The 24,071-nt window shown below is 37.3% G+C and overlaps 1 protein-coding gene across 2 annotated transcripts in view; it reads right to left on the bottom strand.

Moving 5' to 3' along the window:
- The window catches only part of adamts2a (ADAM metallopeptidase with thrombospondin type 1 motif, 2a), a 180,781-nt gene that overhangs the window by 110,591 nt on the left and 46,119 nt on the right, over positions 1-24,071 (bottom strand). For both annotated transcript variants that reach the window (XM_088603857.1, XM_088603858.1), the window contains exon 3: positions 12,693-12,855. In XM_088603857.1, coding sequence (XP_088459983.1) covers positions 12,693-12,855 — 163 coding nt within the window. The remainder of the gene's footprint in view (positions 1-12,692; positions 12,856-24,071) is intronic.

The raw sequence follows: 24,071 nt of genomic DNA, 5'->3' as shown, positions 1-24,071 counted from the left end.
ATTTTGTGTTTGTAGGTTGTGTAACATCAGGGCAGATTTGCCAATTTAATCTCTTCAAAAGATCAACACAAAAATAAGCAGCCACCTGTATAGCTCTTCAGCACTCTGGGGTTTTGTCTTAATTTTTTTTCCTCAAACACCAACTTTCTTGATACACCAAAGGAGCTTTAAAAGAATTTAGTATTATACCATCTAAAAAAAAACTTTTTTTAATTTGGGATCTAAGAAAACCTTGCCCTCCTTTATATCATTTTATCTTCAGGATTTTTAAAAATCTTTCTTTGTATTATCTGTGATCTAAGCCACAGCATGTTTTATTGCCTGTACTCTCTTGTACTGTTTAAAAAGACTGAAAAGCATGTCAAACCCATATCTGTGAGACAGCTACAATAGTTAGGCAGCATTTTGTGGGATGAAAATAAACAAGAAGGCTGTTGTTGTTTTCTATAACAGACGGAGGGAACTCAGGGTGTTAGCTAAACCTTATTCCAGGAATTAAGATGCACTCTCTGGCTTCTTTTCTGACACAGTGCTCTGCTGTTTCAGATGCAATTTCCAGACAAGACTTGTTGTTTTAAGCTTAGAAGTGCTCTTGTATTTACCAAAGAACGCACAAGTTTGTGTATGTTGCACTTGTTATATCTTTCTGTGGTACTACTGTAGACTTACTACTTAGAAACAGTATAACTACTTTACTACAACAAACAAACTGTTGATTTTATGATCCTTTATTAACTATTTAAGAATTACAACTAAGCAGCTGACCTCCAGTGACATAAAATCTCTACCCTGAATAAATACAATAACTACTGCATATACTGTATAGTCATTTGCATCTTAGCTAGAGTTTCCTAACATTTTACTCTATTAAAGTGTACAGTGCTGCCAGTGTTCAGAGGGACCGAGTTCTCACCACTAAGGGGAGTTTAACATCTAAAGAATAAATGGAGCTCACCATTTTTTTCTTGAATCAATTCATACAAACAGATAACCTTAGCACGAAAGGTTTGCTAAGCTACTGTATTTCACTATCTAATATACATTACAGTTCTCCCTTAAAAGAATTAGCATGAGTTTGTGATGGATTTGTGGTTCAGTAAACAATTAAGCTGGGGTAGCTGTAGGATCCTTTTCTCAATTTCTTAATTACTATCTCAAGCCATGCAGAGCTGGGGACCTGGGTTCAATTCTGGACCTGTGGCATTATTTGTGTGGAGTTTGTCTGTTCTCTGTCTCTGTGTGGGTATCCTCTGGGTGCTTTGGTTTCCTCCAAGAACATACTGGTACTTGCAGTCTGCCCTGCAATGGACTGGCATCACGTCCAGGGAATACCCTGCCTTGCGTCCGTTGCTTGCTGGGATAGCCTCCAGCTCCCCCATGGCCCTGGATTGAAAGAAACTGTTAGAAGCTATTATATGCTTTGAGTATAATACAGTATCTCATATACTAGTTTTATGGCTATGTTTTAGTAGCTTAAGTGGGAACTCTGAGCTGAGCTTGAAACTTTGTTATGGACACAAATTTAGATTGTACTATGCCTAACACTACATCAATCCCAAATACAACCCCAACTCAGGAGTGGAAGCTGCGTAAGTAATCTTAATAAAATATCACTTTGAAACAGCCCTGACTTTTAAGGGCACTCTCACACTAAACATACTGTAACACAACTGTAAAACCACCCATGGTCCAACTGCTTTCTTAACCTTTAACTACTATGGAGCTGAATTACTCACAGAATTTAAATTGATTAATATGGATTACTCCCCCTACCACTGAGACATTTTGAAACCTTTGTGACTAGGAAGTTATACAGCAAGCAGAATAATTCTGAACTGCCTTCTCATTCTGAACTGGCAAGAGATGCTGGTCAAGGCTGAGGGAATGTGGAGGTTCCTGTTTGTACCCACTCTTTGGACAGAAATTGCAGTGCCATGTCTGTCAAGTATATTATCATAAGAATAAATGTCTGTTTGCTTTTCTGTGGCCAAAAACTTTTATTTGGTAGTCTTTTTTTAATAGCACAACTAATTTACACAGAATAACAAAGAAAACTGGAAAACTTTAATTAAAACTTGAAAACATGAAGTAGAGAATGTCTTCTGCTGCTCAACATCAGCAGCGTTTAACACCCATGCAAGACTTTGCTAAAACAAAGTTTTAAATTAGCCAATTCCCCTCTGTTACATCATTGGGCAGCAAATCCTGACTTTGTTGCTGAAGGCTGGTCAGTGAAAAAGAGAGATCTAAAGAGACTGAATGCCTTCCAGAATGCCTGACAGCTTCAGCCTGTCAGATCATTTTCCCATCACCTGGCCAAGTCAGCTGGAGTGTTTGCAGAGGAAGATTAACTTATTGCTATGTTCTGGGGAAACAAAAGACGCTCAGAGTATAAACTGTTGCCCCAGTATTCTCAGCACAGATCTGAACAGAAAAAGTGCTAGATTTGAATTCTATTACTGGTGCAAAGGTAAGGAAGGAAGAAATCAGTGTAAAGACTGCCAGACCTGCAACATTCCTGAATTCCAAATGGAAGAAAGCTTTTCAAAACATTTTGACTCCATCCTTGTTTTCTTTTAAGCTTAAAATCATTGCAAAGTTAGACAAACTTGTGGTCAACCATAGTCTGGTAAGAGTATCAAACCACAAAACCCCAGTTGTGGTATGATGTGATAATTTACTGAATGTCAATGGTTCACAATAAATAGATTTTTTTGGTATACATTTTGAGAACAAAATCATGTAAAGACAGAAACTACCATGCGTAATGTAGATCAAGTATAGAAATTGTACTAAGAAAGGTCAGTGGATGTCAGTCCAACATATTTCTTTGCTGCTTTATAAATGAGAAGTGTTCATCTGACAATAAACAAAATTACAGTAAAAGGCCTTTATTAAGAAAGGTTTTTTAAATATGAAAGAAGGTGTAGCCTATGAGAAAACATTCAAATTTGCATTTATGTTTGCATTTTGTAGCTGATTGTTAAAGTACTGATGAGAGATACTATACCCAAAAAAGGCCTGGGATGCAAAAGTGAACCTAGTGAAACAAATACAGGCAGGTAATCGGTCCTGAAACAAATATTGCCCTGTAGAAGACCTGACAGCTTACAATATCAAACTAATTACTGCTTAATGATGCAGCAACTTTGTTTAATGTTGTTGCACACTACAAACAGAAAAACAAATACAACTCTCTTATACACACAGCACATTTCCTCGCAACTAAGGCCCTAAGACTTACTGAGCTGTAAAACTGCTGGACAGGAAGATTTAATCGCACAAATTCCTCAGAGCTATGACAGCACATCCAATGAAGTTACCAAAAGCCTAAAGAGAAAAATGTCCAAGTGGCTAGGGGTGGTGCAAGAAAACAGAAACTGACTGGGTTTCATCCTAGAATGTTTCATGCCAACACTGATGGAAATGCTCTAGGCCTACAGGATTGTTGAACTTTGTTGAAACAGGTCTATTCTTTCAGTCCCGATAAGCAAAGCTGAAGATGTATCTTTAAGGGAAAAAACCTTGCGATCTGTAAGTATTAAAGATATTCTTTAACATATTTCATTATATTCTGGGAGCCTTGAGTGCTTATATGTATTTTCCTCAGCTTCATTAAGCACCAAGCTTCCTCTTTCTAGTCTGCAAGCAAGTTATGGAAATAACACCAAGCTACCAGACTCTTTTGATATCGTTGTTGTCTTTTTTAGGGCTAGCAGGCATCTCACAGTGTTCATTTTGAGACATGTAATCCATCAAAAAATAAATAATTTTAAAAGAACCCTGCACCTATTATTCATTTTTTTTCACCACCCCCTCCCCTATTCCTCAAGCCCATCTACACCATAAAATTAATTTACTGGAGTCTAACATGTTACCTCTGCAACTGGGAGGAAGGTAGCAGAGTTGCCTTTTCAGAGGAATGGCTCAATTAAGACCCTGTGGTTTCTCAAAATCAAATCAATACTCCACAGGGCTGATTTCCCAGTGATTAATTATTGCTCAGCTGTTTGAAATGACCCAGATCCAAGGCTGTTATTTACTGTTAAAGGGGTTGCTTGGGTTTTGTGTTTATGATTTCCTTTTCCAAAAGGTTGTTTCTGGGGTTGTGTGTTTAATAGAACAAATGCCTTCTAAGGGGGATAAGGCAGTACTGCTTTATGAAACCTTTCACCCTTACCAAACCAGAAATGGCTCTGCATGATGAAATCCTTTTCACTGTTAATTGCACACTACTATTTTGACCATTACACCCTTGTACCCCTTTGTAAGGGTCTTAAATTCTAAAAGGGGGAGGGGGGTTCACATATTTCTTATATTTCATCATCAGATCTTCTAAACCCTACCACTGGTGTAGAACACTTTGATCAGAAGAAGGGAAAGCATGCAAGATGAAAGATGACCCTGGATTGTAATAGAACACTTCCACTTGTAGTATGATGGAAGTTCATTTTTCACTTGAACCAATACAACATGGACTCAAACAGCTCACCACAGTAATGTATTGCAGAGTTGGTTGTCTGATTTTTTTAACTACTAGTTTGCCATATGCTGAGCTGGACTCTAACAGGCTGTTGTTTTTCACCTGTGCACTGAAAAAAGTGTCTGAAATGTGTCTGAAACAAATTTTATTCAGAATCGTTAATATTTTAGCACACTTTAATGGTGGTTTTGTTGGTTTTGAGCTAAAGAAGGAAACCACCTTTAATTTCAGAGTGGTGAATCGCACAGAATAGACTTTGAGTCCACACCCTTAGAGGAGTTCAAGATTATGGAGCTCTCACTGTCTGTTTGGCACCATACTGTACCTGGACATTTCCAAAGTCCAATGGACTTTTTTTTAAACTTCTGTAAAATAATTAGTCAATTTTTCACCTTTGATCTTAGGGGGTGCTTCCTTTTTCATAAGCTGATAGCTTTTTGGAATATATATGTGGAAAAGCAATGATATACAGTATACAGTATTTATTTTATAAGGGCTGCAAAGCAATGACAGAAAGGTGCTCAATGCACATATACTTTAAGCCCTCATTTGTGGCACTGCAGGCATCCCCAATCCAACTGATCTGTCTTTACATTACCTCTTCACCTGAAGTCTTTTCTTTGCCTCAGGAAATGCATGGCAGCTGACTTGCTGAAGAACAAGACACACATCACTGTCTGCTAGACAAGGTACAGTACACAAATCTGCAAAGCATGTTAAAACAAAATAACTTTTAATACACCTTTAATACACTTGTTCATTCTGACCTGCTGTTCTAAGGTGTGCAGAGGCCTGTCACAAAATAATAAGGCTTTCAGCATAAATTCAAGAGCAAGTCACCAACCTGTTTTCTGGGTTATTCCCAGAAGACTCTGACAGTGATGTTTTGTAGGGTACTGAGCCCCAGAAGATTAAAACAAACTAGAGGAAAGTAGGCTTTGTGATTTATTTTCTTTGGTGTAATAGAAGCAAACACCAAACTGCTTTCAAACTATTCTGTTTTAAAATTGTATGAGTGTCTTGCCTGATTTTATAGAAAAATATCCAACATCCTTAAAACTGGAGAGGCTTGTGATGAGAGAAATGTCTATGAGCATGTATAGAGTGGGAAGATTGAGAGCATATTCTGCATCATTGCACATCATTTTAACACATTATTAAAATTTTTTTTCACAATTTCAGAAATTTCATTGGTGGGCACAAAATGCCATCTGGAAAAGCTGGAGAGTTTAACTGTAGTGGTAGATGGCTTCTCCATTTACTCATCAGCCATACTCAGGAATCTGGAAGTCATACTTGATCCCCTCCTATCTTCTGAGCTCCACATGAAAACTTTGATTAAGACCTCTTTTTTTACCTTAGAATTATTACCCAAATTAGGCTATTCCTACCAATGTCTGATGTTTAGTGCTTGATTCATGCATTTATAACATCAAGGCCTGATTTCTGCAACTCTTGGACTCACGAACACTCTTCTTAGCAAGATGCAATACATCCAAGACTCTCCAGCTAGGCAAATCACTCTTTCGCTTAAATATCTACATTGGTTTCATATAAAGTAATGCATTAAATATTAAATCTTGTTCCAAACTTTTGCCAGTTGTGAGTTGCAGGGTGATATGGCTGCTGGCTGTACTTTTAATGTGAGTACCACTTTAATTTTTAGAACATGAATACTTTTCAAATCTTCAAATCAAAAGTACAGTTTTTGCTCAGTTTCCTTTTATTGCAACACTGTTTACACTAAAGTAGAAAACAGAATTTTCAATATAATTGAAGGGGACACTTAAGCCCACTCAATTGCAATACTAAACAAACAACCACAAATACAAAGCAGGGGGATTTACCAGTTTTTATGTTTAGTTTAAATATGAGAATTCAACATCATACTTTGTATTAGGAACCCCCTGATGTAAAAATCCAGGGTGTTTGGCACACAGGTAACAATTGTCCATTACTGCAGGATCACAAAAGTCAACAGGGCTTTGTAGAAGCAAGTAAGAAGTGTGGTAGTCAATTTCACAATGATCTGTATGGTCAGCACCAAGCAAAACACTTGACTTTCAACAATTGCTCAAGATACCGTACAGAATCGTGAGTTACCAGAGATGGGTAATTCCAATGTTCTGTAGTGGACTGATATTTTAAGAAAAATTAAACACGTTAATCATATTATATATTGTCTTCAAACATTCTGTCCTTTGCAGACTGCTTCACACTTTTTTTCAACAGACAAAGGGAAGATGAAGAAATTTCACAGAAAAATAAAACACCAGCCAGCTGTCAGGTTTTAATTCTTATGTTTTTACACAGTTTCAGATCACTGGTGGCCAGTGCCAACATGCTATAATCCCCACAAAATAAGTCCAGCAGTCCTGAGCAAGATGCTGGAGTTGAAAATGGATGCCCAGGAGAGTTACACACAAAGAAGGCTAACATTGTCCAGTCCAGAAGCTGAGCCAGTGCTTCTGTAATTGCATGAGGAATGTGAAAATCCAATTCCCATAAAGCAAATATTTTCATCTTTTCAACTTGGACAGTTGATTCCTGCTTTTCATTAGCTAATAGACAGCTTCAAAGGGCAATCTAAATGCTGTGTGGTTGTGTTTGTGTTTGTGTTTTTCTGAAGCTCTGTTTTCTAGAGCTTCAGAAAAACACCAGAAGAGATCTGAAAGACCTTTTGCACCATCCAACACCCAACATTATATAAAAGAATGATTTCAATAATATATATGATCCTTGAAAGACTACAACCACATTTGTTTCTATAGAAACGTCAACTGATTTCTTTCTGTCTTTTTACTTGATCTTGATCTTTGACTTCTTGTCATTTCATTTTACTGCACGTAAAGAATAAAAGGTGAGACTTCTGAGTAGGGCAATCAAAGGTTTTATATCCCCTTTTCTTGCTAATTTCAAATTGAATTTATCACACCCTGTATTTTTAGGAAAAGCTATTGTCATAGCTATTGTCAATCACAATCAGAATCCAACCCTACGCAACTCCCGCAAATGAACCCGCATTATTCCTAATAAGACTTCAGTCTTATCCAATTTCTGCAAACGCCACCGCACCCACTACATCCTGGAATACTTAAACCCTCACCACCTTCACCTCAAAGCTTAGTATTGGTTTACACCAAGTGGAGCTCCTCGTCTCTGTTTTGAGATTTCCTTGCTTAGTTCTTGGCTTCTGAACCTTTGGCTTCCTGACTAGCGAACCCGTATTTGACCACGACTCTTGAACCCGATTTGGATAAGTACACTAAGATTCCCTTTGCTTTCATTGAGATCTATTAGTCACCGCGTTGGGTCCTATAATTCATCTGGCTTAAGTGCCGTAAAAATATTACCATTGTTTTTCTCTATTTTACACTGTACTGAATTACAACTGTGCATTATTATCACTAAGTGAAGTTTCAATGATAACTTTTTCAAAACTAAGTTGATTTTGTAAATGCACAGCTACTGCCCCCCCGCATAAATTGAGATAACACCACTAATAGCAGCATCAGTCCATCTCCAACAGCGATTACAGCTGCATCACATCACAACGCTGCTTCTGTTAGATGTTCACAGAGATATGAGAACACTCAGCAAGCAGCAGGTAATGCATCTCTGCCTGTCATGTGTGCAGTAGTTCAGTAGCTTCCTGGAGTCTGAACTGTGCTTTCTGTTGGTGTGTTTCACATCTGCCAGCCACTGCCACTAAACTAGAGAGTGGCTTCAGTAATGCATCTGTGATGCAAACACCAGCTGTCTTGTCACTTGTGAGGTCATTTCTGTTATTCTATTCTAAGTGAAAGGTTATGAAACAAGTAAGATACTTAAAATTTCATGAACTTATATGAAACCATGTGCTTCCTAGACAAAATTTAACAAATTTAATGTTCGCATATACTGTACAGTATATGGGAACAAAGTAAGAATTTCCATGAAATGTAAAGGAAATAATTAATCGCTCAAACAGGATGCCATAACAGCCCTTGAAAAGTCTAAAAAACTCTAAAAAATTTCTCACCTTTTAGAAAGAATATTTTGTAAAGACTAGAGATGTTAAAATATTTTGGAATATACAGTACATAGCTGAAAATGTATTTATAAGCTCTACAGTGCAAAACCCAAACCAACACAAACAACTTTACACTTACAGTATATAAGACAATATAAATATTATTATCCACATTTAAAAAAAAAAAATATCTGTAGGAGAAAGAAGTCTAAAGGCATAGAGAGTGACACCTTTAATTTCAATAAACTGCATATCACAAAAGCTATTTATACTACAAAAACATATTTAAAAAATCTATTGAAAAAAGTCATTAAAATTGGAATGCACTTACAATTGGAATGTCTTGACAAACCAGCTATAGACCACATAGGATTCCAAGGCAAGAAAACCTTAGAAAAGGCAAAAATAATTCCAGAGAAATTCCAAAATGCAAAAGCATATGGTTTTGATAGTAGCCTGTTTTCCTAAAAAATACTATTACTCTAGCTGATGCAAGAATTTAACTGTTTCCTGGCAGGTTCAAATGTGTTCTCTACAAACAATAGAGTAAGTTAACTAAACCTTTTTATCTGTTTTTGTTTCTGAGATTTGGCACAATTACCTTTTGCTCACCCTATACTGCTGTTTAAATTCAGCAACCCAGTCTCAACCCTTTTCAGTCTAGCAAAGTAAAAAAATGTGTTCTTCTATCAAGAATCATCAACAAGACCACTATCTCACATCTCAAGAGTGTGAGAGGAATAACACAGAATAGCTGCATTGTGGCAAAGTCAGGATGAGAAATCAATAATGTACTATAACCTACATTACATGAGATTCACAAAAGCGACCAAATTTGTCAAGGAAAAAAAGTTCTACATGTAAACCTTAAATGCCTCACATTACATTGACTCACATTTTGGAGCAAAGGGGAGTCAGTTGAAAGTGCAGCCAAAGGTTACATCAGTTATGAAATATGTAATGCAGTCCAGATGAAGCACTCTTGCGACCAGCAGTTCAAGTACACAAATTATGCAGATATGAAAAAATCAAAGGGTAAACGGGTCCTAAGATCTCATTCCAAAGGGGCCACAAAAATTACATACAGTATATATATATATAAAAATTTAGCCAAGGGGAAAGTTATCAAAATTTACAAAACAATTATTACATTTTTAGCATCATCCATGTTTAAACAAACACTCAAATTAATGCAGTCTGTTATAATATTGGCAAGTGGAATTAGAGTTCATCATGAACTCAGTTGAAAATTCCTGTTTTGATCTGTATAAACTGGTGCTTCATCTGGTTTGGCTGTTGTATTATCATTTGTATTGGAGTTTATTTTTTAATATTTAAACACAGGCTTGTGAATAATCTTTAATACATAATCAGAAATTGCCAAATAAAGATCACTCTAGCTGATTCATTCAGTTTGTCATTTTGCATGGAATGCTTTATACTTTATCTAAATATTTTAAAGTTACATATTATCCACTTAATTCACTTTTTCACATTTTAAAAATACAGCCCATTGACTTCACAACAACCATTCACTTTCAACACCATGAAAGCTTGGATTTATCCAATAATATTCGTTTTTTTCCTTTCACTATTTAAAAATTACTTTTTAAAAAATTGACTACACTGACCACAAAGCCATTACTTTACTAAAGACAGAACATAAGAAAGGTTACAAATTAAGGAGGCCATTTCGTAACTTAGGCTCATTTGGTAGCTGATTGATTTAAGCAGCCAACCCAGCAGATTCTTGAAAGAATCCAGAATATTGGCTTTAACAACAAGGTTGTGTAGCTTGTTCCATATTTCTACAAACCATTGGATAACGAAGTGCCCCCTATTCCCAATTTGAACACAGAGGCACTTGATCTATATATGGAAATGCAAACTCAAGGCTACAAACAATTTACTGTCCTTCTTGACCTCTCTTGATCTCACAGCAAGTTGCTGAGCTCACTTTTTTTCAGTGGCAAAAACAAGGAGCAATAAGAACAAAAGACCAAAAAATTGTTTTTATACAATTATGAAGCAGAAAAAAACAAAATGGGAATGGTATTTAGAAGCCTAAAAGAATACATTATGCCAATAATGAAATGCCTCTACACCTTTCTGACATCTCTCGGAATCCTGACAGTTTACAGCCTTGTTAAAACAACCACAATTTACATTCATGCTGTGCTTTCTCATTGCTGCTGAAGGTTTCAAAGCATTTCAGGGATACTACAGAGCAGCTAACAAATGTAGACCTGCAGTCCCCTCAGGGGCAAAAGAGGATGTCTGCTGAAGTCCAGCTCCCCTAAGCTCTCGGATAGCTAAGATGACAGCTTTAAAGGGGGTGGGGAAGGGAAGTGAATTATCAGGAAATAACTGTGGCATATGGAACGTATTTTATGAGGAGATCTCCCCAAAAAGCTGGCAAACGCCCCCTTCAATAGGTTACTGGAATGGTTCCTAGAAAGTGAAAGCTGTTCTAGTATATTATAGTACAGAAACTGCATCTGTACTCTACAACAATAAAATACATCTTAATTTGAATAATTTAAACCAGTGCTTCTCAACAACAAGTTTGTGGAGTGGCACAAGTCCATGTGAGCCTCCTTAGTGATTCATGGGAGATTTCTTTTAAAACATGTTTAAGGGAAAAAAGCACACAAACACATTTAATTTACATTCAATCTATGGGAATGGAGCAGAATTTCACAAAATTCTACTCACCACTCAAAGTAAACCAGCTTTCTGCTTCATTAGCTTGGCTCCACAAACTGAAGGTGCATAAAAAGTTAATAATACACTCCTTCTGCTGTCAGACCAATACATATTTGAATATTTGGCATAGTCTCTTCATTTTTTATTGAATTTGTTAAATTAATAACTGTGAACTCTTACTGTTTCACTGGAAATGGTCATTTTTTGTTTAAAAGTTAATTGTAAATTTTCACTAGTAATAATAAATACACTCAAACAATCTATGTGGATTTCTAGCTGTACTAAACAGACTGTGCAATATTATTTTAATCCCAGAAAAAGAGGCAAAACTGGTCTTGAAAATGAAAGGTCTAAGAGGTTGACAACAGAGTTTTCCATCCAGTCTCTGGAATCAAAATGGTTGAGGAATAAAGAATTAAACAACAGCACATAGCAACAAATTTTCCATATTGCTACTGCTCTCATTTTGACCATGGGAAAACTGTAAGTAGTACTGTGTAACACTACACCTGTCTCTAAATCTGATTTACAAGACACAACTACGCTTCAAAGAGTCCTTTTTGCCAAAGATGTACAGTATACCACTTCGATCCCATTCATTTTTGAAAACAACAACAGCAAACAAAAGATTGTAATAAAGGGCTTGGTTTTAAAAAGCCAAATGAATGGAACAAGAATGAGCAAAATTAACATGGAAACAAAAGAAAATGACCTCAAAGTCAAACAAAAAGGATGTGCACAATAGGTTCATGAAAAACAATTTCTGGCCTTGTAGTATGGTGCTGCTGTCGTTGCCCTGATAGACTGTAAATGTGTTTTACCAACACCCCAGGTTACAATTTACAATAATAATAATAATAATAATTGCTTACACTTATATAGCGCTTTTCTGGACACTCCACTCAAAGCGCTTTACAGGTAATGGGGACTCCCCTCCACCACCACCAATGTGCAGCATCCACCTGGATGATGCGACGGCAGCCATAGTGCGCCAGAACGCTCACCACACATCAGCTATCAGTGGGGAGGAGAGCAGAGTAATGTAGCCAATTCATAGAGGGGGATTATTAGGAGGCCATGATTAGTAAGGGCCAATTGGAAATTTGGCCAGGACACCGGGGTTACACCCCTACTCTTTTCGAGAAGCGCCCTGGGATTTTTTAATGACCACAGAGAGTCAGGACCTCGGTTTTACGTCTCATCCGAAGGACGGCGCCTGTTTACAGTATAGTGTCCCCGTCACTATACTGGGGCATTAGGACCCACATGGACCTCAGGGTGAGCGCCCCCCGCTGGCCCCACTAACACCTCTTCCAGCAGCAACCTTAGTTTTTCCCAGGAGGTCTCCCATCCAGGTACTGACCAGGCTCACACACAATGTTGTTCCAAAAGTATTATTCCACCAACATGAGGTAAAATGCAACTCTCACTGGTCTTCATTTGGTGTGTGTCCACAAGGGGCATGTGTGTGGCACAGAATGGGAGACTTACCTCTTGAGTGGAAATCAGCGGAATAGTTGGCAGGAGGCTTTTTCACAGCAGAAGAGCGGTACACCACATGGGGCCTACCACCCTGATGTTCCTCTGTCACATGTGCTCCTTTTTCCATGGGCTCAATGAAGAACTCCTCCTGCTCAGTGCGGATCACCCCAGCCTGCAGGGGGAAAGACAGATTTCTAGGTATTCTACATTTCTTGGAAAACACAAAGTCCACATCAAAAAAGCAGATCCATACCATTTTTTTTCTGTTACATGTGTTTCTTATAGCAAAAAACCACAGACTACCTATGTTCCATACTGTATATGTTCCTAAAATTCACAAGAATCATTTCTGCCTTTTTTGATTGTAAGTTCTCTAAAATGATCACAATGTTTTAACAGATCCCTATTATAAGTAAATAAAGGGATTTGTGTGCATAAGATTGCTAGCCCTTTTCCATTAATGATAAAATTGAATCACTGGGGTAAACCTGATTAAAGATTCCACAAAAATATCACAATTAAGTGAAAAATTACTTTCTCTTTTCAGCTATAAAATGATCTGTGTAAGTTACCAGTCACCCCCTGAGGGACAATACAACACTGAATCCCATTATCAGAAACAGTTGAAAGTGCAAAATGGTAACTCATAATATTAAGATTGTATTGCAATTCCATCTTCTACTCAAAAATAACACCAATATATTGTTTTCTGTATAAAGCCAGAAAAAGAGAGAAATTTCTGAAATGGCTAAATTTGAAAGAACATCAGTTTATTCTGGAAAGGTAATTTGGTAGTAATACTGTAAGTGGGTTAACTTAATTGTCAGTTATACATGTTCTGGAAGCCACAAATCCCTTCTGTGGGACTGAAGCATACTGCTGTGCAGAATCTACTTACTTTAAGGGGAAAATAGGAAGTGGATTAATCAGAATGGTTTGACATGAATGTGTTGAGAATATCCTACACAAATTCACCAGGATCCACATCAGGTAAATGGCCAGATTATGTAATAAAACTCTTTCCCTTTGGATCGCACCTGTACCTTATTACCCTTGCAACGCAAAGACCTATAGAAAGTCAAGAAGTCATTGATCTGCCATTGGCTGGCCAAATCATGGACATGTACTCCAGTGAGCTCAAATTATTCTGCGCTCTGGATAGTGATACCACAAACTAGTTGAACAGGATCTTGTCTGCTCAATATGCAAGGACGCTGCTAAAAAAATGGGGGGAACCACAGAGCATGTACAGCATTTCACATTCTTTGCTTGTGCTATGTGTAATTGCAGGGCAAGCATATTCTGTTCAAATGCATGAGTCTGTTTACTGATGCAATGCCTCTGTATATTTCAAAAATTGCATACCATAAGAAATCACCTGTCGCGTCTTGTAAGTGATGTTCAGATAGAATGTACCATATTGCTAAGTAGAACAGACAGGACCCTGAGGTCTGTGTCACCAGCAATGCCCTGTGATAGTACTGTCTTCAAGACAGTCTCTCCCCGCTCTTGTCTCTCTCAGGTGCACCTCGACCACATCCACATGAAAAAGCCCACCCCATTCCATCAAATCTATTTCTCACCCTCCACTTAACAGGCTGCCAGATTAAATATGCTCTCTCACGCTGCTGAATAAGGCCCATCAATCTGTAAGCCAATAATTCAATCGACACTGCATCCCATAAACATCCTCCAGGCACAAATTGCCCAAAGTGTTTAACAGGACGAAAGAGACTACTGAAACTGAACACCAAGAGCTTCATGCACATGTCTTCTAGTCTGAGGAAGCACTATGTGACTATAAAACACTCTCATCACTCAACAAATGTCACATTTATATTGCACCCTCCAGCATTTCACATAGAAGAGTGCTGTGGACACAGTGACAAATTAAGACAAACAGATAGGTCTGAAGATTCCTAACTGCATATTCCTGTCAATTGATTAATTAGGTAATGAATGCCATAGTGTGTGAAGTCCAATGCCTCTAAACATCTACAGTATATGACTGTAACAGATTATGTGTCATAAAAGGCGCTATATAAATTAAAACCAATAACTTCATATTTCTGAGCAACACATGTTCTACAGAAAGATCAAGAAAATAAAGACTCAAGTGACAATCCAAGACAGCACATTTTTCTCTTAACACCAAAAAAAAAGAAAATGCAATCCGTTCATTACATGATTGCACAAAATGCCATGTGTTCATTTCTAGTTACCAGTTCAATAACTTAAAAAGAAATCTGTTCATTAAAAGTTTACACAGAATGTATTGTTCAATTTGCAAGCCTCCCTATAACACTTACAATTTCTGCCTCAGGTGTTAACACATTCTCACACTATCCTATATACAGTATTCCAGCTTGACAAAGTGCCTTTGATTTCTCACCCTTAAAGAGTACCAGTCTAAAGGAGCAATCACTTCCTTGTCTGTAGGCTGTACAATCTTTGAAAAACAACATAAGCTGTACAGAAGCCTTTAGCCCCTGCCTTTATAGGGGAGAAATGTGGAATATTTTAAACGTGAACATCAGTTTTTTAAAATTGCAATTTATTGTTATCATGGTAAACCAATCTGCTCATAAAACATTCCAAACTGCATCTAATTATATGGAAATAATTGGCAACAAAGATATTAATACCTGTTCATTACTTTTTTTTTCCTCTGTACTTTATGATATGTAGCATACGTACAAGAAAGGTAATAAATTGTGATATTTTAAAAGTGAGGATTCACACTGCAAAATGTCCAAAATCCGAGGGAATTTTCCAGGAGCTGTAAAGTTAGAGGACTAAAAGAAGACAATCTAAAGACAGGGTTAGTTTTTAATGATTGCACAAGCAAAAGTGAGTACATAACTGCTTCTATTTACTAACCTTATTACAAAGTATTCTACAAAGTGTAGCCTGTATGACCTATAGAAAAACCTCCTCTTTAGTTTCTTTTATTCTGTCAACACAATAAAGTGTAAATTACAATGGCAAAGGCTGGCTGTAAGAAACAGCAGTGCTCCACTAATCCCCCTGCAATACATCACTACCTTAAAAGGGGAATAAACCGAGACCTTTTCATATAGTTAAAAGTCAGTTGTTATGCAAAGGAATAAATCTGCTGGGAGAAAAACAATTTGAGTTCCAAAGGGCCTGCTGGAGAAAATACAGCTTTTTAGTGAAAGCAACCAACACAAACAGCTCTGAGGGAACAAGTAAAATATCTCTGTGTTTTATGGCTGCTTTTCATCACCCTTTCTTTGTTTAAGGGGAGTACAGTACAAATATGAACTCATTCCCTCAACAGGAAGTTTTTTTTAATCATGTTCCATGTCAGAAAAAGATGGATAACTAAATTTATTCTACACTCCTCTCTAATCACATGGAAAAAGTTACTCTGCTCACCAAAGCAGAGACATTCCTTCTGTTGCTTCACATGGAAGACCCTTGTGAGGTTTCAATGTAAACATACAGAAAAGCACACAGAAAAAGTCTCTTCGAGAGCCTTCACCAGATGTACTGCATTCTGTTAGGAAATATTCTCAAACCTCTAACTCATAAGAAACCATTTAACAGTGTACCAGAGACAGGGCTTTCACTGAATTACACTAAACTGTTAGATAGTAAAAACAACAATATACATTTATTTTTGTAAAGTGTATTTTTCAACTTTGATACAATAGCACAGAAGATAACAGAAAGTAACACGGTTTCTGAGCAATTCATAAAAAATACCTGCCTGCCAACTTAAAAAAGAAAGCCTTACCCACATCAAAAAGCACTTGACTATGTGGTATACCAAAGACCTGGCAAGACAGTGAATACAGAAATTAACCTCCTGTGTGGTATTGTAGAAACTCAAGATTATTCATAGAGAAGAAGCCAAAGTATATTATTCATGTTGAGATAAATGCTTAATAAATAAGGCCTGAACTTCCTCTTTGTGTGGTAGGAGAGGAGTACCAGGGATACAGCATAGCCCAGTGATCTGTGCAGAGCAGCTAAACTACACAAAACTCTAAATCTAGATACTGCTTACTGAGTTACCATTCACCTTGTCAATGTGCAGAGCAGCACGAAAATCAACCTTCAAGCCTGGATTGATCACACAATGTCCGCAAAGACAAAGTTATTTTTTTCCATGTAACAAGATGTGGTACTACTGTACTTCCCCTTCCCTGAACATTTCCAGTGCTCTTTCCTCCACTGTTTATCTAAAGCCTCTGACACAAATATGTGGGGCAATGGGTCTCTCAGGTTTGATTGAAACCTGGCAGGAGGTTTGGGAGAAAAAAGGGAAAAAGATCAGAGACTTCTTTAACATGTAATTCTTTTTTTCCAAACACAGCATTTACTCACACTAACTTTAGCGCTGTTCAAAATTAACTGTCACTCTCACTAATTTAATCTGTCTGTTTAGAAAACTGTAATCACAGACCCCAATTGTTAATCTAACCATGGTGAGTTGCTCCCTTAGCAGGTGAAATCTGAAGAAGACCCTTAAACAAAATCCCACGCACAACTTGTGTGGGAAATTGTGTGGGGATTCTCTGCCACTTTGCAGCATTTTTCACAGAAATTAATTTCTTTGTTGCCGTAATCCATCTGAGAATCCAGCCGTACTGCAATTCGTATACTTATATTAATATAGAGGGTTAAAATGATGCGAGTTTGGAATTCAACACCATAAAATACATCACAAGCATTTTCATTACAAAATGCTGAATATCTGTTTTTATTGGTGAAATAACTAAATTTTTTATTTTAAACATCAAGTAATTCCATTGTGAAGTATATTCTGTGAATTCGGTGGATAAAAATTGCTAAATAGACAAGACGTATATTTCTAAAATTCATCAACTTAAGACGATGCAGTGTAGTGCTATGCAAAATTGCCCTGAAGGTTAGATCTGTGTCCTCTCTGTTGTGAGGCACTTTTTCTTGTTTCTTTCGCAAGCCACAAAGCTGTCCTGGAGAAGTAAAGGTGCAATGAACTAAAGCAGGTTGAGAGCTGTTCATGCCCGGCTCCTCCCCCACAGAGAGTGCAGTCTCCAGGCAGACAGGCGATGGGAGATGCAGAGAGGCCTGACACAGTGGAGTGGAAGAGGAAAGCTTGCGGGAGTCCCCAGGTGCCTGTTTGTGAATCCCCTGCAGTGGGCAATCCACCTACTCAGTTTCACTGCAAGGCCTTGCTCATTGTTCTTCAATTTGCTTACTGTACATGTTTCTGGGAAGGCAACAAGCCCTAACAAACATTCCTCTCTTTCTTTTTACTTTGCCTTGTATACTTTTAACAGTCAGTTTTATCTTTTATCTGTTCAGTTTTCCACAAGATGTATTGTTTTGGAATTCCTGCTATTTAATGAATTGACTAATATTTATTAAACTGTACACACTGATATTTTTCATTTGTCTGTCTTCCTACTGTATCATACCTGTTCTTTTTCATATTTTGTATTTTATTCTTATCTATATGGTATGATTGCTTTGTTTATTGTTCCCATGGTAAAGAGAAGAATACTTCTCTTTATATTATTTTTATATTATATATTACTTCTTTTTTGCATTGCTAAAAGGAAACCTGTAGCAACTTTTGTAAGGAAATGTTTTTCTCAGTCTCTGGTCCCACTGTTTGGATGGCATAGTACAAACAGAATGGACAGTGCCACTTTTTAACAGACATCACCAGAAACAATATCTCGTCTTGACCTCTCAGATTAGACTGAAGATCTCAGCCTTATGTACAGTTCAAAGAGATATGTTTTCTTTCAAAGGAAGTGATTCCTATTCATTATCAACAATTTCCCAAGCAGGATACCTACAGGGCTAAGGACAACATTCATGTTGTTAAAATGGAATATTAATGATTTGTACAACTTTCTTACACAAATATAGTAAGAATCCCTGATGCAAAATCAGCTGTTCAGTTTCCATGTGGTGCATTGCTATGTTTTGTTCATTAGGCTACCACAGTGCAACTCTCAAACAATCTTTGAATTTACTGTATACTAATAATCTCATAGATGCTTAACAAATCATAAGCATAGGTATCAAAAGGTCACTGTAAAATCCATAGGTTCATTACTTACTGCACAATTCTGTTCCAAACCTTAGCCTTAACATTACATCACTTTAGGAGTCCTATACAATTTATTGCATTAGGAATTCATCTTTTCACATACCCTAGCTTGCTCTCCATGAGACACACAGATAGAGAGAGAGCCTGGGGTCAGAGTACACCCATTGTACAGCACTCCTGTAGCAGTTGGGGTTAAGGGCCTTGCTCAGGGGCCCAATGGAGTAGGATTCCTCTGCCAGCTGTGGGATTTGAACCAGCAACCTTCCAACCACTGGTGCAGATCCCTTGCCACAGAGCCACCACTCTGCCCTGTTTATCCCTAGGTTTATTCCCAACCCTAACTAAATTGAGCATTAGTTAAACTGGGAACACATCATCCAGTTAGAAATTAAAAATAAAGCACATTTATTTATCAAAAATAAATAAACTACAGTGCCCTGACCAAAGAAAATGAATAATTGTGAAACCTATTGTATATACAGTATATTACATGGGGAACATACTGTATTTTCATTGTTGGTGTTCATGTGATATGGCTTGCTATTTCATATTTTGCTTGAGTGCTTCCAAATACAGTACATGTTATTATTTATTAATAGCTGCAGAAAATAAAATGTTTAGTGGGAGAATGCCTTAAGCAATCAATTTACTTCCTGAAATGGCTTTCTCACTAATTAATTGTTTACAGTATGCACTGCAATACACATTTAATAAGCAAGCCATATCACTCTTGAACTAATTTTCCAAGTAGGTTCCATTTAAAATACATATGACACAGGTATGACATATCTACATCTGTTATTTATGTTAAAATTAAGGACACAAGCAAATCTGCCCTTTTATGCGATTAAGTATTAAACTTTTTATCCCAGTCACCCAGTGGAGACAAAAACAGCAGCATATGAGGTATCTTTAAAAAACAGAGGACATGTGGTTTGCAAAGCAAGGCTGATAGATCATTGCCAGGCCACATAACAACAGGCCACAATGGAATACCAAACAGAGAGCAGTGTGGAAAACAGCAATGTCAAAAAATGACTTCTGGGAGACTAAGACATGGCCATATTTATCTGAGGATGAGAGCCTGGCTATCTCCACATGTTTTTGCTTTTAGAGGAATATTAAATAAAACATCAAAGTCTGAGGAAAAACAAAAGTTGCACATAATAGCATGTTCAGTATCCCTACAAATAATTTTGCCTAACATTGTAAAGTATGAGGGAACAAACATGTACAGTACGTGACAATGAAGATAAATCTGTATTCAAATTCAAAAAATAAAAAGCTTAAGATAAAAAATAATATGCAGTACAATTTGTTTCAAAATTATGCTTACAGTCAATGAAAAAAGCATTGTAACAAGCTGAGTACATAAAATGATATTTTTTCAGCAAAACGTATAGCACTCACAGACCAGACAGATGTATTAATAAAGGTGAGGTACTGTAACTGGGCAGAAGAGTACATATTCCTGCCTTTGGCTCTATAGGTTACTGAAGGTGAAACATCTAGCCTACTAAAACCTTCTTCAAAATTGTAACCAATCCACTAAATGTTAGCTTCTTCCCAACTCAGCATGAACTTATACGAACTGATGAAAAATTGTTGTGCCTGACTGCTTCTGTTTTTCCCAGTGAGGCCTGCAAAACAGTCCAGAACCTCCCATTTAATTTGCTGTTTTGTTTGCTATTTCTGTGGAGACTAAGCTGGTAAAGTATACATTTCTTGCACACTGAAAACAAACATTTTCACTGCAGCTGCAACACAAACTCATGAGACAAAAAAAATGACACTGCTTTCAGTTAAATAGAATATTAACTTAAGCAATAGATAACAGTAGAAGCGCAGTTGAAGGCTAGGGTTTGACAAACACTCACTGATGCCAGATTCCAGAAACTGGTGGTGAAGTATAGTAACTCCTCTGAACTGCGATTGAGAATCCAGAAATGGCAAAATAGAGAGCTCTATCTCAAGCCTTTCCACTTCTGAAAATATGGCCATGATCGAAGCTGCAACTATAGCAACCAAAGAAAATAGAGGCTGCGAGGTTGGGCCGACTCCTTCAGCCGGAGCGTCGAAGGTTTGAGTTGTGTCCATGTCAGCTGGAGACATGTTGTTTAGCTTTAGGATTAGAGATTGCATTAAGTACTGTCGAATCAATAATAACAAAATAAAAGATAGAAATGTTCCACATCTAGAATTATATAACTCTAGAAATACATAATTACATGTTCGGGTCCTACCTGACTCCGGTGCCACCTCTATGGATGAATGTGTGCAAAGTGGATGTCACAGTGCATGTTCCTCGTTATTCATGGTTACGGACACTCAAATTTGAATACAATGATATGATATCAGGATTTCAGTGCAGCTTGTCTGAAAATGGTAATCTTGAGTCGGGAGGGCTATGAGGTCATCTGGATTTTTAACTCTACTTTGTGAAATGCTTGTTTAGTGAAATAGTAACTTTAAAGAGGATGTAAATCATTTACAGTATGCGAACTTCAACGGCATAAAATACTAACTGCAAGCGCTCCTGAAATCTTTTTTGAACAGTCTTTGCTTCCATATCACAGGTGTGACTGATCAAAGCTGCTGCCTCTCATAAGAATGCGCTGCCTTCCGCACATGTCTACCCTGTCTCCACGCAGAGGGGCTGCTTAATTACTTGTATCACAGACTCATTAAAGGAAGACGGGCAGTTCCCAACATAAAACATCCGCTTTTAATAAAACCAGATGACAAATAAAACCCAGCAGCACCACACCAACTTCAAACAAACACGAAAGCGAGCAGACATAAAAGAATGCCAGCTGCTGCAAAATGAAAGGCCTGAGTAAGAAAAAGAATGGGCTTTTGGAGATTTCTCTATGCGATCAGCATAGCAGAAACCTGCTTAAATGTCCCTTAAATTGCGAACCACCTTTCTTGTCCAGATCAGGTTTTACTCCTGAACAATACTAAGAAAGCTAAGGACTGGATTCTGAAATAAAATGTTAGCACAGGTGGGACCCCTAAGACTCCCCTACAATAGCTGTTGAGAAGCAGCATCCTTTTGCTGATACAGTCTGGCTATGAAGACAGCCTGTGCTTTGTGATGAATACAGGTTACCTGCCTAATGCAAGTATGGTAAAGCTGATATCTCATCCCTTGGGTTTACATTATTCTGTAAAAATTACACCATACAATTCATATTGGAAAGAGATACATACAAATATATCTTAAAACATAATTTGAGCAATCAGGGCTAAATTCTGTAACGTAAGAAAGTAAACAATGATTACTTTGTTTAAAACAAAGGTTTTGAGGCGTCAGCATATTCTCTGTTTGGTCCTTTGAAATGCTATATGTACTGTGTGCTGCCATCTCAGGGAAAAAAAAGTAAAAAGTAATTTAAACTATTTACAGACTCTAAGGGAAAGTAGATTGATGGTAAAAGAATTCTCCAAGTCAAAGAAATATTCACTTACAAAGGAATACTTCTAACTGAAAATGCCAATTTATTTTAAGCTGAAATGTCTTTCACAGTAGGAAGTTATTGACAAACCTGTGCCCTAATTCTCTTTTTAGCAGACTGTAACCTACTAAAATTTAACAGTGCACAAATCAATTTTTGGTAAATGGAAAAGCTATGGTCAAGGGTACAACAGCAGTGTCCCACCCATAATTTGACTACTCGTCCACACTGCTTCCCAAGCAATTTCAGCAGTTCCTTGCTCTGAGTCAATATCATGCTCTTTAGGGTAAGTGCACAGACAAATCCTCGGCAGAGGGATAAGTGTTTATTTAGGGGTCTCTCCTTGAGTTGTAACACACAAGGATTTCATGATCAATACAACAAGACTGAAGAAGCTGGAGTAATAAGAAAGGTCCTAAGTCATACAAGTGAGACAGGATGGATAAGCCTACATTCTGGGATAGGAAGGACAGCAAAGCTGTTGACTTACAGGTTGCAGTAAAGGAGGTTGATGAACAACATGCTGAGCAATGAATTTTCATAATTCATATTGAACCTACTGTATACTCCAGTGCTCAAAGTGTTAATGTCCTTATTTTCTGTGCAAAATATTTTGGTTATTAATGGAGATGGGGAGTTTCCCATACTTCAGGCATCCAGTCCGTACAAAGGGGTTTATTTTTGTATTTGTTGCATCACAATCCCTCCGTTCACATGAAGGCGAAGGAACCTGGGAAGCTTATTCTATGACACCAGCACAACTATCCATGTTTTAATTCAAGTGAATAAGCAGTAGAGGAACAGGCAATACTGTAAATGTAACAGCAGAAACAAAATGTAGAGAAATAAAAGAACACATGCAAAATCGTAAAGGAACTTCCCAGCTTTTTCTTCTAAAAAAAACTGGGAACTGCTACAGTTTCATTTTGTTGATTTCAGGGGTTACTGTGGATATGTTACACTAACACTATGTCCTTTTCAGCCTTTTTATTTCTACCATGGTGGTTTTAACCAAGTCCTCAACTGACCCAAGGTCACCTTGCACACAGAAGGCAATATAGTCCTCAGGCAAAAAAATGGAAATTGGTGTTTCACGTGTTTCACTGCACGTATAAGAGACTTTATTAAAAATGGAGCCCTGTATTTACCAAATGAACTCTTTAAGGGGATGAAAGCTAAACACCTCTTCTGTTTCTAACTTGCTTGCAAAAAGATGTATGGTTTTTGAGTTTAGGGAAGTCCTGTATATGTGTTTGCCCTTAGTTTACTGTATGTAGTTGTGCTGAATCCTAGAATGAAAATCAGATTCATTCACTTTAAAGTTGTTCACTTCTCTCAAAGCCTCTCATAATTGATCTTCTTACGATCACTTAAGACACGGATTAATTACTGTAATTAGCCCAGATTAAATATGTTTACATTAAATCTAGAATGCTATGGAGAGTATAATTGGACTAAATCTAATTTATTTGACGGCATTCTGAGCATACCTACTCTTTGCCTGTTTACTCTGTAGGTGAGGTAATATTTCTAGCAAGTTGTACAGTGATGTACTGAAGCTGAACACAAATAATTCTGTTGTCTGTATGAAGCCCGAGGTGTCTTTCTTGAAAGTACTTATCAAATAAGTGAACCATACTGAGCCCTGATAAGGCAAGTAAAATACTTTTTAGCTAGAGTTTTATGACAGACATACAGACTCTATGTAAAGAACTCCTTCAAAAATGAATGCCACTGTGGTTAAAATATCCAGAAAGAAATATGCAAATCTGAAGGCCATGGCAATCAGTCTTCCAGCCTCTCAAGACAGCATCTCTTCAAAAACATTCTTTCTACAAAATGATCTTTCCCAGTAAC

The sequence above is a fragment of the Lepisosteus platostomus genome, chromosome 13, assembly GCF_059453375.1.
Source record: "Lepisosteus platostomus isolate fLepPlt1 chromosome 13, fLepPlt1.hap1, whole genome shotgun sequence".
NCBI classification, from domain to species: domain Eukaryota; kingdom Metazoa; phylum Chordata; class Actinopteri; order Semionotiformes; family Lepisosteidae; genus Lepisosteus; species Lepisosteus platostomus.
The sequence above is the reverse complement of the archived record's forward strand: the minus strand, read 5'-3'. Positions and strand labels throughout refer to the sequence as shown.